Source organism: Citrus clementina, unplaced genomic scaffold, assembly GCF_000493195.1.
Source record: "Citrus clementina cultivar Clemenules unplaced genomic scaffold, Citrus_clementina_v1.0 scaffold_5, whole genome shotgun sequence".
In the NCBI taxonomy this organism is placed as follows: domain Eukaryota; kingdom Viridiplantae; phylum Streptophyta; class Magnoliopsida; order Sapindales; family Rutaceae; genus Citrus; species Citrus x clementina.
Window position 1 is genome coordinate 34,905,416 of NW_006262201.1, and position 13,367 is coordinate 34,918,782.

Genomic DNA, 13,367 nt, shown 5'->3' on the forward strand with positions numbered 1-13,367 from the left:
GTTGTTGTTGTGAATAGCCAAATGTAGCATTTTAACACATAATGTCGATATAATTGTAAATTTTATTATTGAAGCAAGCAAATTTAGTTGAAACCCCATGAATTTGACATACTATTTTATGCTTCTGCAATTCCAAAAAGGCAAAAGTGGCAATCATTAAGTTTGCATGCCTTCAATTACAATACCGTTACTACATCATCTATTACAGCACTAGGCAGAATCTCTCATGCATCCTCAGCTGTCACATGTTGGATATCTTATATTTAATACAACCTAACAATGACCAATTGTTATGCCAACTTTAAATATAGCATTAAACGATATAGGTTCTATTTACCCTACAAGGTGAATCCCTATATCTAGTTCATCACTAATTTTATATCAAGTATGACCTTATTCATATTGAGATTAACTCAACTTGGGAAACTAAATTTAAAACCAAGTGTTGCCTTAATTAGATCCACTAAGTCAGACATTGTTTAGGCTCTTTCTTAGCTAATATCCCTAAATGAGTGGTTAGCTGAAATAGATAATTAAAATAAATATAATTAAGACAAAATGTTATAACAAACACAGAGAAACACGCGTATGTTAGTCAAACATCCATTAAGATTGTTTATCACTCAACTACAATCAAATTCAGTTTGTGATTTGCGATAGAAAAATAAATAAAAGAGTTTCAACCATCAAATACATCCCAATGAATAAATAGAATATAAAAAAAAATAAGAACTTATTTCGAATTGATCTCTGCGATTTCTCCTCTAGTACAGTCTTCAACCTATCTCTTAATTTTTATTTTTCTTGTTGTTTATTTACAGTATATCCTTTGGGTGATGACTCTCCCTTTTCTTTTCCAAGCATGCTACTTTTATAACTCAAAATTAGGGCAACTGAGAGTGTGTGGTGCATATAATTTATTTTTGAAAACTTTAGATCGTAATTTTTTAATTATCTCGTGCGAAATTTTCTCTGTCATTGCTCCATGATTGCTACAGTAACGACTTCAGCATCTTCACCGTTTCTTACTTATTTCAATTTTTTGTAGTCAAGTTTTTTCATTGTCTTTGTAGGTCTGTTGCAACAACATTCATTCCTTAAATTTTGAGTTTTCGGTCACCTACAATTAAACATATAATCTAAGTACAAATTATTCTAAAAACAACTCAATTTATTAGAATTAAACTAAAGTGGACGTTCATACAAAATATAAATAAAATGCAATAAAAAACACATAATTTACTCTTTAAGTATTACCAATTCAAGTTGAAAAGTGTCATGATAACTCTCATTTCATAGGGTTATCAAGGCAGGCTCTCATCTCAGCCATATAATCATCATCATCATTATCATCATAATATTCATGTGGGCTAGATTTTTCTAGTGACATCAATAGTAGTGTTAATTCATTTTTTAAGATTTTTTTATTTTTATTTTAACATTGAGACTTTAAATGACACATAGATGGATTTGTGAGAATTAAAATTGAGAGGCAGAAGAGATTGAGAATTATTGAATTAGATTTAGAAATTCAATCCAAATGGGTTCTAGGGTCAACCCAAAACGAACTGAAAACTGAAATAAATTTTTAGTTCGGTTCGGGTTGACTCAAACAATACGCCCACCCTTACTTGTGGCTTAATTTTCGTCCAAAAAGAAAATAAGAACAGAGCAAAAAAAAAAGAGAGAAAAAACTTACTTACTTGGTTGAGACTTTTATAGGCAGCCAAGATCACTGCTTCAATATTGATGCATGATCGTGAGTGAGTGCACTACACGATCATGCATGGACGCACTACAAGATCGTTGATGAACTGGCTTCGTGCCCAGATATCTTGAAAAAAATCACGGGTTGGCCTTGACCTAACCCCATAGTTGACTTTTCATAATTCCTCTTCACATTAACCAACCGACCACACATGCTCAATTCCCACGAGCTAATCTCCTACACCTTAACTAAGGAGAGCATGATTCGCACTAGGCAACATTTGGTTGTGCTCACATTTCACACCTCAAACATATATTACTTCAGTTTTTTTTTAAAATAAACCTTAGAACCTAACCTTTTCTCTCTCTCTCTCTCTCTCAAGCCACATTCTAGAGTATTCTCCAAATCTCTTTGTTTTCTTTGCCAATTTGGCAATCTTTCTCTTTTTATTTTTTCTTTCATTTTGCTTTGCTTGTTTCTTTAGCCTTAATGGCGTTTTGTCCTTTCATTTTTAAATGTATTATCTCCACCCATAGAGTTTTTGTAATTTTACTCTTCCTCGATTTTAATTTGTGGAGGCTTTGGTGGATGTTGTGGGTATTTAGTTTTTTGGCTACAAATTTTTTCAATTTTGAAGCTTTTTCATTTCAAATTTAGAAATTTCTAGCACATAGAAAGTTAATTAATACATATAAAGAAGATATGGGGTGTTAAAAGGTTTTAATAATGTGACTTTCATTAAAGTTAAAACTGTGAACTTCATAAAGAATGTCGATGCTTTTGGGGGATGTGAGAAACTTTACTCAATTTTAAGATCGATGGTTGTAGTCAAGTCGAAATGCTATTGGGCTTATACAAAATATTTATTTGGCCATTTGAGCTTTACTTAATTGAGCCTAATTATGGTCTTTTTTATTAATACGTCCAAAGAAGATATGGGGTGTTAAAAGTTAACAATGTAACTTTCATTAAATGTAAAATTATGAATTTCATAAAGTAGGTTAGTGCTTTTGAGGGATGTAAGAAGCTTCACTCGATTTTAGGTTGATGATTAATTACCACAAGGATTGATGGTTGTAGTCAAGTTGATATTGGGCTCTTATAAAATATGTATTTGGCCATTTACTCTTTACTTACTTGAGTCTAATTATGGTCATGTTTAAGATTAAGGTGTTGTAACTTAAAAACTACTGTTGATGTAGAAAAAAATTATAATTATGAAACAAAAATTAATAATTTGTAGTAAATATAAATTTTAAATAATAATTTTGACAAAATTATTAAAGATATAATAAATTTTCTGTGATATAAGTGAAAAACCATATCAATATAACTTCAAAGTTATAGCAATTAGTGTTTAACAAATACTTTAATACTGTAACTTTTAAGTTACAGCTGCCTAAACTCAATCTCAAATGCACCCTATAAATAACTAGTAAAGAGTAGTGATATTTAACTTTCACAACTTATTTCTTTAAACCTCTTTTTTTTTTTTTCACTTGAAATGTCTAAAATACCCATTAAAACAACTTAGATTTTCAAATTTATCATTTCTTTTATCTCTCCTCTCATTTTCCATATATTTTTTTTACTTTTGCAAACACTCGTCGCAACTATTCACAAGTTCGCAGAAGTAGATGTTTTAGATTGCAACACAGATGTTTGCCCCGGGTCAAACCCCGAAATGACCATAAAACAATGTTGTTTCATCTACTGTTTCGTTTTTGTTTTCCTCCTCTGTAAAACGACACCGTTTAAGGTAAAAGCAACGACAGAACCCAGCCACTTTCTCTTATTCTTCGTTTCACCACACTAGAATTTTTTTGTACAATTCTTACACAATTCCCTTCTCCGAAAACCCAGTTGTCAATACAAACAAACTGCTTGTTTGCTACTGCGGCTGTTGTCGTTGTTGCAAAGGTTTTGAGTCCGCAGAATCAGAAGAAACAAGTCCAATGGATAGCTCTAAGTTGAGATTTCCTTGATAATGGGTGGTGATATGCATTATTTCTTCATTATTATTAATAGCGTATTTGTTGAAATTATTATGGTTATGAATTTGGTTGAGGGGCAGTGAGTTTGAGGGTCAAGGCCACGGTTAAGTAGCTTCTGGTTGATATGGGTATTCCAATAATTCTTTATTTCATTATCTGTTCTTCCTAGTAATCTTCCAGCTATCAACAATCACTTGCACACTACACAAATTCAAAACAACCCCCCCTCCCCCCCCCCCCCCCCCCAAAAGGAGTTTTTTTAAGATCTAATAATTAAAATTAACCCACCCCTAAACAAATAAAACAAATAAAAATTTTAAAAAGAAAAAACAGAGAAAAAAAGAGAAGAAGCTTAATTAATTACTTGTTTCCAAGCAAACTATGAAGCTTGATAATGAGTTCATCTTCTTCATCGGTAAAATTCCCACGCTTAAGATCAGGGCATAGATAATTTATTCATCTCAATCTACAACTCTAGCCACATCCTTAGCAATCCTGAGTAATTTGTTGTGAATGGTTGTAGCTGTCGCGGAGAATGAAAACACAAACATATAGTTTATTCATCTCGTTGCTTTTGGGTTCTACAATTGGGCTCTGTGTTCGGTTTGTGTGGTAAAACGAAGAGAAAGAGAAGGCAGCTGGGTTCTTGTTGCTTTTGTCTTTTTCTAAGCCAAATGGTGCTATTTTGGGGTTTGACTCGGGACAAATATCATTTTCATTTAAATTGAATGGTATAAGTTATTTTATCCATTGCCAACAAGAACACTGACGCTAACAATCGATGACTCAACAATCCTCTCCAAGGTTTTTAACATTTTATTTAGGGTTTCATTTTTTTTTTCACATTTTTTGCAGTTTGTATTGATTTCATTTATTTATTTCAATGAGTCAAGACTTTTAAATTAAAATTAATATTGTATGGACATGAATAATTCCAGCCAAAGAAAACGGCTTTAGCATCCAAGTGATTTATAGTTACAAATGTGTTTAAGGATACAAAAATCTTTAGAAAAATTAACGGGCATAATTGCATAAGAAGATGAGATATGACACACGAATAGTTGAATTTAAAAAAAATGAGTAAGGATGTTTGTGAAAATAAACAAAGATAATTAAGAAGTCGGACACTAGAATAAATTTAAGAGTTCAAATATCATTATTTGCAGGTAAAATGTCAGTAATATAAAGGATAAATGACGGGGTTGCTTCTGTTTCAACCTAGCTAATTATCTTAGAAGTCTTCCATTGTTAGTTTTATAACTATAAGTTCATCCTTTAATCTATCAAAATTACAAAAAGGACAAAATATAAGTCATCCTGTAACTTATCCATAATCTCGAATTGATAAATCACACAACACATGAACACGGTACTTGCATTTTGGGGAAAAGGGAGGGGGGGAGGAGCAAGAACTAGATACTAGGCACATCAACTTCGTACAACTAATCTGATTATGTACACTTGATGCAAGTAGTAGCAGTAGATCTTACGGACAAGTTATACAAGCTTATATAATTACCTTCTTTAATCACAAACTAAAACTTCAGTTTATTCTAACACAAAACATAAATGAGAAACATCCCCAAGCCTTAGTAATAAACATTGCTACGAGAACACCTGCTGAATTTGCATAACCAGAGTGATCACCATAGCAGACAAGCTACACAACCATAATGGAAAGGCATTGATTTCTGAATAATAAGGTCAGTTGTAGGATAATACCAAATTCTCACAGCACTTAAAATAGTACATACGTAGCATTAAGACTAACACTTTGATACTTAACCACTAGCAAACAGCAGCACTATACCGTCCTATTTCTCTCACATAAAATTTGTATGTGAGCTGGCCATGATCATGGTCCCAAACGGTATGGACCATCAGCCATGTAGTGTCCATCCATATAAAGAGAAGCAGCATTCTGAGGATGAAGGCCATCCATCACCATGAATTGCATATCTTCAGAAGGTTTCCAGTGCCGCTTCCTTTGGTTGATAAACCAGTTGTTTATCTGTTTCTGATCCAAGCCAGTTGATTCAGCCAATGCCACCTTCTCTGTCTCCTGTTAATTATTAATCATCACAACAAATTTGAGTTACAATGCCCAACTAAAAAGGACAAGTATTCAATTTCAGGAAGATAGATATACATACCGAAGGATAAGGCCATTTATAGTGTAATTCCCACCAGTTAAGTAGCTTTTGCCTGGCTTCTTTGGGTAGTTTCCCTTTCTTCTTTTTCTTGGACAGTTCTTGTTTGAGGCTACTTAAGTAGCCACTGTATTTCCTCAATAGGTGGTTCTTCAGTTCTCGATCTTCAGCCCGGGGATCAATTTCAGGTAACTCTGTCTCTCCACCACTATTTTCTTGATCTTCTTCGGAGGAGCCAACGCCTTCACATTTCTGATCATCTGTCCATTTGTCAAAATTAAACAATATATATGCCCTTGACAGGTGTCAAAATTAAAATGCATCAAACAGCATATTATTGCAAGAACCGTTGAGCTCCTATGCATACGTTAACAAGATGAGCTCTAAGGAAATACCAAAATGTCAAAAGAAGGAACAGTATTGTGACTTCGTCTGTTGACTTTGTCACATAGGAAGCAAACATAACCACCAATCGCAGGATTAGCATTTAGGAACTCTCACTAAACTTAACACGGTCTCATCCAGATAACAAAACTTTATTATTAAGTGCATGATCAATTCAAGCAACTTTTTTTTCCTCACTGTCAGTGCTCAGTGGAATTTAATTTTTCTCTAATGGACCTCAAAATGCTAATTTCAGTCACATTTATTCCTAGAACGTGTCTCATCTGAAACTATTTTCAGAGTCATCTCATAAATCTTACATCATCAATCTAATCAATACAGGAAAGCAACATTTAAAAGCTATATGCCGCCCTTCAAGACAAGACATATTTCACTTGAGAACAAATGCTCAGTATGAGAATATGAGCATATTAATCTCCAAAAAGTTACCAATTGTTTTAAACAAAAAAATAAAAAATAAAAAATGATACATTACAGTCAATTCAAACCTAGTGGTGGATTGTTGTTCTCAATGAAAAGGATAATTTTTCCTCTTTGTGCAAACCCTGTATAAGATCCCCTCACAAAAGTGGAAGAAGAAGATATATTTCTATAGATATTAGCAACGGGTAGATCACTTCTAGTTAGCGTAGATTTTCAAACTATGCTTAATAAATATAAGTATATAAATCTGGTTGACTTTATAATATAATGTCACAGCAGTACATATAGGATATAAGATTGTAAACAAATAACCTAAAAGCACAACCCATACTCAAAAATAATAATAATAATAAGAGGCGGAACCAAATATAAAATTATCAAGACTTAAACAAGAATTAGCCCTTGGCATCCAATTCTCTTTTTAAAAGATGGTGCTCACTTCACACAGAAGACATCACAAAGAAACAAAGTGGAAACACATGTAAATCAACAGTTACTCAACTCATGCTCAATCAAGGTCACCAAAATAGCAGTTGACAAATTCTAGGAGGATGAAGCATGAGGAAACCCATGAGAATAAAGTAAACCAGCAATGCACCACTGATAAACTCAATGTTTCTTTCTTTATTAGTCTAAGAATAGCAAACTTTCACATGAAGCTGAACTAATTGATCTCCTAACTAATAAAACATCATTACACTCTTCTTGCCATTCTTGAATTTCTTACGACAATACAAGCCCTAAAATTTTGCTCTAATTGGCATTAATGTCTTCAGCATGACATTTACACATTACCAGTTGGGATAAATATGGGAGTTCATTGGAGCAAAAACCATCCTATGCTTAGATGCTGTATTACTGCAGCAAATCTACAATCATATATATCTGTGTTTCAAGCAGGCACGAAGAGAAATTCTCAATTCAATTTAAGTTGGCTACTCATTTTAAAATTAATCTCAAAATTCCTATCACAGATGAGGAGATATGTGATATGATCTTTTTTTTAATTTTCACAATTTTTAAGGTAATTAGTTAAACATTGCAATGTGATTATATGCATAAGCTCCTATACCACCTAATTTTAAAAGTACCTTTTAAATAAGCCATGAGAAAGAGATTGATGGATGCTAATTGTAAGTGGAGCGTCAATCAGATTCAGACCATCCAGCACAATAACCATCAATCTAAATTAAAATAAAATGCATGATACATATTATGTTGGATTGAGTTTCCAGAAATCAAAGATAATCCTGCCCAATTAAATCAGAATTAGCTCTCATGGCAACCAGATGGTGAGGCATATACATATATGGTGAATAATATAAACATGGTTAATTAAAAATTAATTTACTATAGACTGACTTGACTGAAGCCTGAACATATCAATCTAAGTCAACGACGCTAATAGAGCCACTTTCTTAACTACTTTCAAGCTTTTTTGATGACAGTAATTTCAAGCCTGCTTGATGACAGTAAACGAACTCCTTTACTCTTATTATATGGTTAATCTAATCATTAAACTAAACCATATATTAATGTATACAACCAAGCTCCAATCAACAAGCAGTGCATAGATTAGAGTATATACTATAGTTAAACCTTCGATTTTTTGGAACCATAACATGTACATTTCCTGGGCGGGCGAATTGCCAAAACTCCGTGAAGTACATAAAAAAAATAGAAGAAATTAATTACACATTTAACAGGTAGAGAGAAGAGTTAACACCATCACCAGATCTACTTTCAAGTCTTCTGTACCATGGATCAAGATTCAGAAACCATGATTCCGTAAACAAGTTATTGCTGCTAAAGGAGCACTCTCTCTACTAGTGCATGAATTTGTGAAATGAGTTACTTTCAGTCATTTCTGAGTAATCTGGCTAATTAAACAAAATATACTATTCCCACTCCAAGGCCAAGAAAGAAAGTATACAGGAACAACTCTTAGAATAAGCATGATTTGTTGATTAATTTTGCAACCAAATTGAGAAATAAAATAAAAGCGGCCCAACGGTGAACGGACAATAATTTGTACAAATACGAAGAATTTAGAATTTTTAATTTGAAAATATAAAAATTTCTGACCAAAGCCGTACAGGCTACATGGGGCAGCACTGATTTGAACAGCACCCTATGCTCTCAAAATTTCATTACTTTATTGAAGAAAAAACAAATGGATATATTTTTTTGCTATTTCGAAGCAAAGAATAAACTACGGGAACGACGACCAGATGATGCCCTACCATATCGAGGCAATTATATGCATTTTCTTATAAACCTATAGAATCAGATCTAGTAGAATTAGAACAAAGATACAGTCGAGATCTTTGGGAACAGAAGCCCTAATAATTAAAAATGGCATTAAGTTGTTAGCAGAATCATTTTTCTATGAAGCTACATCCAGTATAAACTACTGGGTTTGTTTATATCTAAGCTGCTCCTTTTCAAGAGTATTTGTACGATATATAAAGTAACAGAATCTACTGTAGAATCGTGATTAGGGTTTTAATAGGTTTGGGTTTATGGTCTTGTATACTTATTTCTCCTACATTATTGGAACGTGCAATATGGGTCAAAGCTTCCTCCTCCGGGAACGGGAGTTAATTGGCTATTCAATGCTTCAGGTACGACATTTCCGATGCACTATTCATTCCAGAGACCGAGACTATCAGTCTGTGTATTATGCTATGCACAACAGCCAAAAAGAAACCCATACCTGCAGCATCATCAAAACTTGATATGCATACACGTGTGTGTACAATACAGGAAGAAGAAATTAATTACCAGTGGAGTTGAAGATCCGAACGGGGCCATTGCTAAGCATATTAAGCTGAGTTTCGATCCGCCGGATGAAATCCATGGCTTCTTGTATTGGCCTTGTTAGCTCTTCCCGATATTTCACTAGCATGTCGTAATAAGCCTCCTGTGTGTTGTTGATTGGAATAATAATATGTGAACCTTTAATTAACGAGACTCAGTAGTCAAAGAAGTTGAATTTTTTTTTAAAAAAAAGAATCACCATAAATTGATCGAGTTCTGGGTCTTTATTAGTAGAGTCTCTCGAATTCAACGACGATCGCTGCCTTGACTCGAACTCCTGTCTAGCAGCTGCAAGCCGAGCCACAACTTCAGGCGGAGCTCCGACCTAAACAAAAGCAACAGCCAAGATTGAGGAAGAGAGTTAACTAATTAATAGGCAAGCTCTTAATAAGCGTCGTGTTAGTTAATTAAGTAATAACCTTTTGGCAATCCACGTAGGCTTCCAAAAGGCTGGAATACTGAGGATGGGAGATGATCTTGGCTTTAATAGCTTCTGTTTCAGAGCTCTCATTTCCTTCTTGCTGTGATTGATGATGATGATGATGCCCTTCTCTCATCATATTAAGAGAGTAGATAAGCTGCGAAGTGCTGGCTTCAGTTTTCACAATCGTCGGATGATGTGTGTGTGTTTCAGGCGGCGGTGCCCGCTCAGATTGGAAACAAGTACTGCCACCTGATTGTAGGTGAAAGCTGTTGCTGCTGTTGCTTCTTATAGGCATCTGACCATCACTTGCTCGACCATATGCTGATGATCCAACAACTTGAGAAGACGAATACAAGAAATTTCCTCTAGGAGTCGTGTTCTCGTTTAGACTGTTGTAACCCTCCATTTATCAACAAACCCAAAAGAAACAAAGAAACAAAATAGAAGCCCTAAAGCAAGCCCAAGCAGTAGGACTTGTTAGTGGAAACAAACAGAAACCCTAGAGAGTATAGACTTGTCATTTATACCAAAAGGAAAAAAGGAGATTTTTCATTGCCATTTTGAATCTACTGATTTGGGCAATTTTGGCAATGAAACGGCAGTCTGTCTATCCAGGAGGTCTTGAAGTGAAATTGCACCAGGACTTGTGCATGTTATAGATCGAAAAAAATATAAAGATTAAATCAATATATAAAGAGTGAGAATTGTTCTCGCATGACGCTGGGAACTGAGGAAGAAGGTGCTGCTTAGCCGGAACCGGCAACGGCTGCTTGTCTTGAGTGGTTGACAAGACCTTTTTTTTTTTCCCTTAATTAGAAAAGTGAAATATTTTAAAACTAATAAAGGCGAAGAGAGAGTGTCATGACCATGAGATATATGGCAGCTAATGGATTGTAGATTTTTCTTTCTCTCTCTTTTTCATATTTTATTACACTTTCTTTCTTTCTTTCACGGACGATCCAATAATTTCCCCTTATTTTAGTTTTTTTATCTTTTTTTTTTTTTTATAGGAACCTTATTTTAGTTGCTCTTGGGCTTTCTCATTTGACATTCTACTCCTCCACCTTTGCTTTTATAGTCCCTAGCTAGAGAGAGAGAGAGAGGGGAAAGAAGGATTAGAAAGAGCCGCTACCTCATTCATTATTAGTTTATAGAGGTTTAAATTATTGCACATTTGTCATTTGTCTTGGAGCTATTAGTTTATAACATCTCTTTTAATAGTGTTAACCTCATCTAATATTCTAAATTTTATTAAAATTTAGAAAAGTTATTGAATTATACAGTTTAATTATTAAATCTTATAATTTAATAAATTTTACAGTTATTATATTATTAAACTACACAGTTCAATAATTATTTTGAGTTTTAACAAATTTAAAATCATAAATTAGAATATTTCTATCCCTTTTAATAATCCATATTTACATCCATGGAGAAGTTTAAAATTTGAACAACACATGTATCATAAAAATTTAATATTATTTTAGAATTTTTTTATCTAAACTATTTTCTTTTTTTCATTAGTATGAAATAACTTCACTGAATTTTTTATTAACAACTCAAAAACCTATAATCATTATGTCGAATCAACTATCTTCTTACTGATTTAATCAGCTTATAAAAAATGAGCAAACATATTTCATATATACATAAAGACATTTGGTGCGCATTATCACGGCATTCAATGATGGAACATTTATATTTAAAAAAAAGAAAAGAAAAAGAAAAGATGGTACATTTAATAAAAAAAAGCTATATATATTTTAAGCTCCCAATGATTAAATTTCAAACTTTTTTATAGGCATTTGCATATAAATCAGATTACTTGGCTAGAATCAAAACTTTTAGCGATTTTTATTGTAGACATAATTGTTAATTGTAGGGATGACTTATATTTGGAAGAGGGAATAAAATACTTAAAGGGAACTTATATTTATAAAATACTAACCACCCAAAGAATGATAGTGTCGGATAGTAATTATATGATAGTGTCGGATAGTAATTACTTCTTAATCAATACTCTTTTTAGAGGATTATTCTTAATTAATACTTAATAATTTCAAAGAACCGAAACTAATTAATAAATATAAGTAGTTTAAAGGGAACTATAACTATGAGATGCAGTGGTAGAACGTAATCTTTAGTCCAGGTGCCATTTTGTTTTAAAAGATGGTTTATAAGGGTCAACATTGACAAAAAAATAAAAGTTAAATTTGTAAAGCAAATATGCCAATTAGTAGAGCTGGCAAAACGGGTCATCGGGTCGTGTTCGTGTCGTGTCAACTTCGTGTCGTGTCAAATTTAGGTCGACCCAAATCCGATCCATTTAATAATCGTGTCAAAATATTGAGACACAAACCCGACACGGAAAAATAATCGGGTTACCCAATAACCCGTTTAATATCTATATATTGAATAAAAATTACATCAAATATTTACATACTATCATACATACGTATGTACATACATACATACATAATTTATCGATATTATAAAATATACATATCTACCAATATATTACACATTTACACTATTGAGGTTTTAATTATATATATATATAATATTATATATCAATATTATAAAATATACATGTCTATCAATTTTTACACATTTACACTATTGAAGCTCTAAATTTATTTAAAATTTTATAAATAAAACACAGTGTTTATATTCACCTTTTTAAAGAATAAAAAAAAAGAAAATCATCTCTAATATTTGAGTTTTAATGATAAGAATATGTAAATTATTTTAAAATAGAAAATATAATCGGGTCATTGATCGGGTAAATGGGTCAAGAATTTTAACCCAAACCCGACACGGAAAAAAATCGTGTTGACCCGGACCCGATCCATTTAATAATCGTGTTAAATTTGGCGACCCATACCCATTTATTTATGTTGTGTTCGTGTCAGGTAATCGGGTCGTGTCAAATTTTGCCAGCTCTACCAATTAGGGGTCATATTGTAGTAAAATGGAACTACTGGGGGCCACGTAATAATAAGTCTAATATTTTGGTCAAATTCACCAAACATTACAACTCTTAATATTTTGGTCATATTGCAGTTTGCACCCCGCATGCTGCATCAGTATGCGTTACGATGCACCATAATACGTTTTGCCTAATAGGCAGTTTGACTCATTAGTTTTTTCGCCGTTTTTTTAATATCATAATAAATAAAAATAAATTTGTAATTTAATATTATTTTATCTAATAATATATCTAACATTAATTTTTTTCTTTTTACATTATAATAAATAAAAATAAAAATAATAAATTTATTACTCATATTCAATAATATTTTATTTTATGTTCATTATATTAAAAATATAATTAAATATTACATTATTTGATTATGGTACAATAATGAACATGTAAAAATTAATTATTTTAAATAATTTAATATAACTAATATAAATACTTAAATACTAATAGATTTAAATAT

At 32.5% G+C, this 13,367-nt stretch overlaps 1 protein-coding gene and 1 pseudogene across 1 annotated transcript; both read right to left on the reverse strand.

Annotated features, from left to right (window-relative positions):
• Positions 1–3,520: 3,520 nt before the first annotated feature.
• Positions 3,521–4,517, reverse strand: LOC112098195 (annotated as a pseudogene).
• Positions 4,518–5,273: 756 nt separating this feature from the next.
• On the reverse strand, positions 5,274–10,921 carry LOC18042623 (homeotic protein knotted-1). Its single transcript, XM_006433625.2, has 5 exons — positions 9,920–10,921; positions 9,700–9,825; positions 9,465–9,603; positions 5,856–6,112; positions 5,274–5,764 (listed from the first exon to the last, which is right to left on the reverse strand). The coding sequence occupies exons 1-5, from the start codon at positions 10,328–10,330 to the stop codon at positions 5,558–5,560; spliced, it is 1,140 nt and encodes a 379-aa protein (XP_006433688.1). The 5' UTR covers positions 10,331–10,921; the 3' UTR covers positions 5,274–5,557.
• Between the last annotated feature and the right edge of the window lie 2,446 nt (positions 10,922–13,367).

Coding starts and splice junctions, on each gene's coding strand:
- LOC18042623 (XM_006433625.2), bottom strand. CDS start 10,330: ATGGAGGGTTACAACAGTCTAAACGAGAACACGACTCCTAGAGGAAAT. Junction 9,826..9,919: donor CCTACGTGGATTGCCAAAAG/GTTATTACTTAA, acceptor GCTTTTGTTTAG/GTCGGAGCTCCGCCTGAAGT. Junction 5,765..5,855: donor ATAAATGGCCTTATCCTTCG/GTATGTATATCT, acceptor AATAATTAACAG/GAGACAGAGAAGGTGGCATT.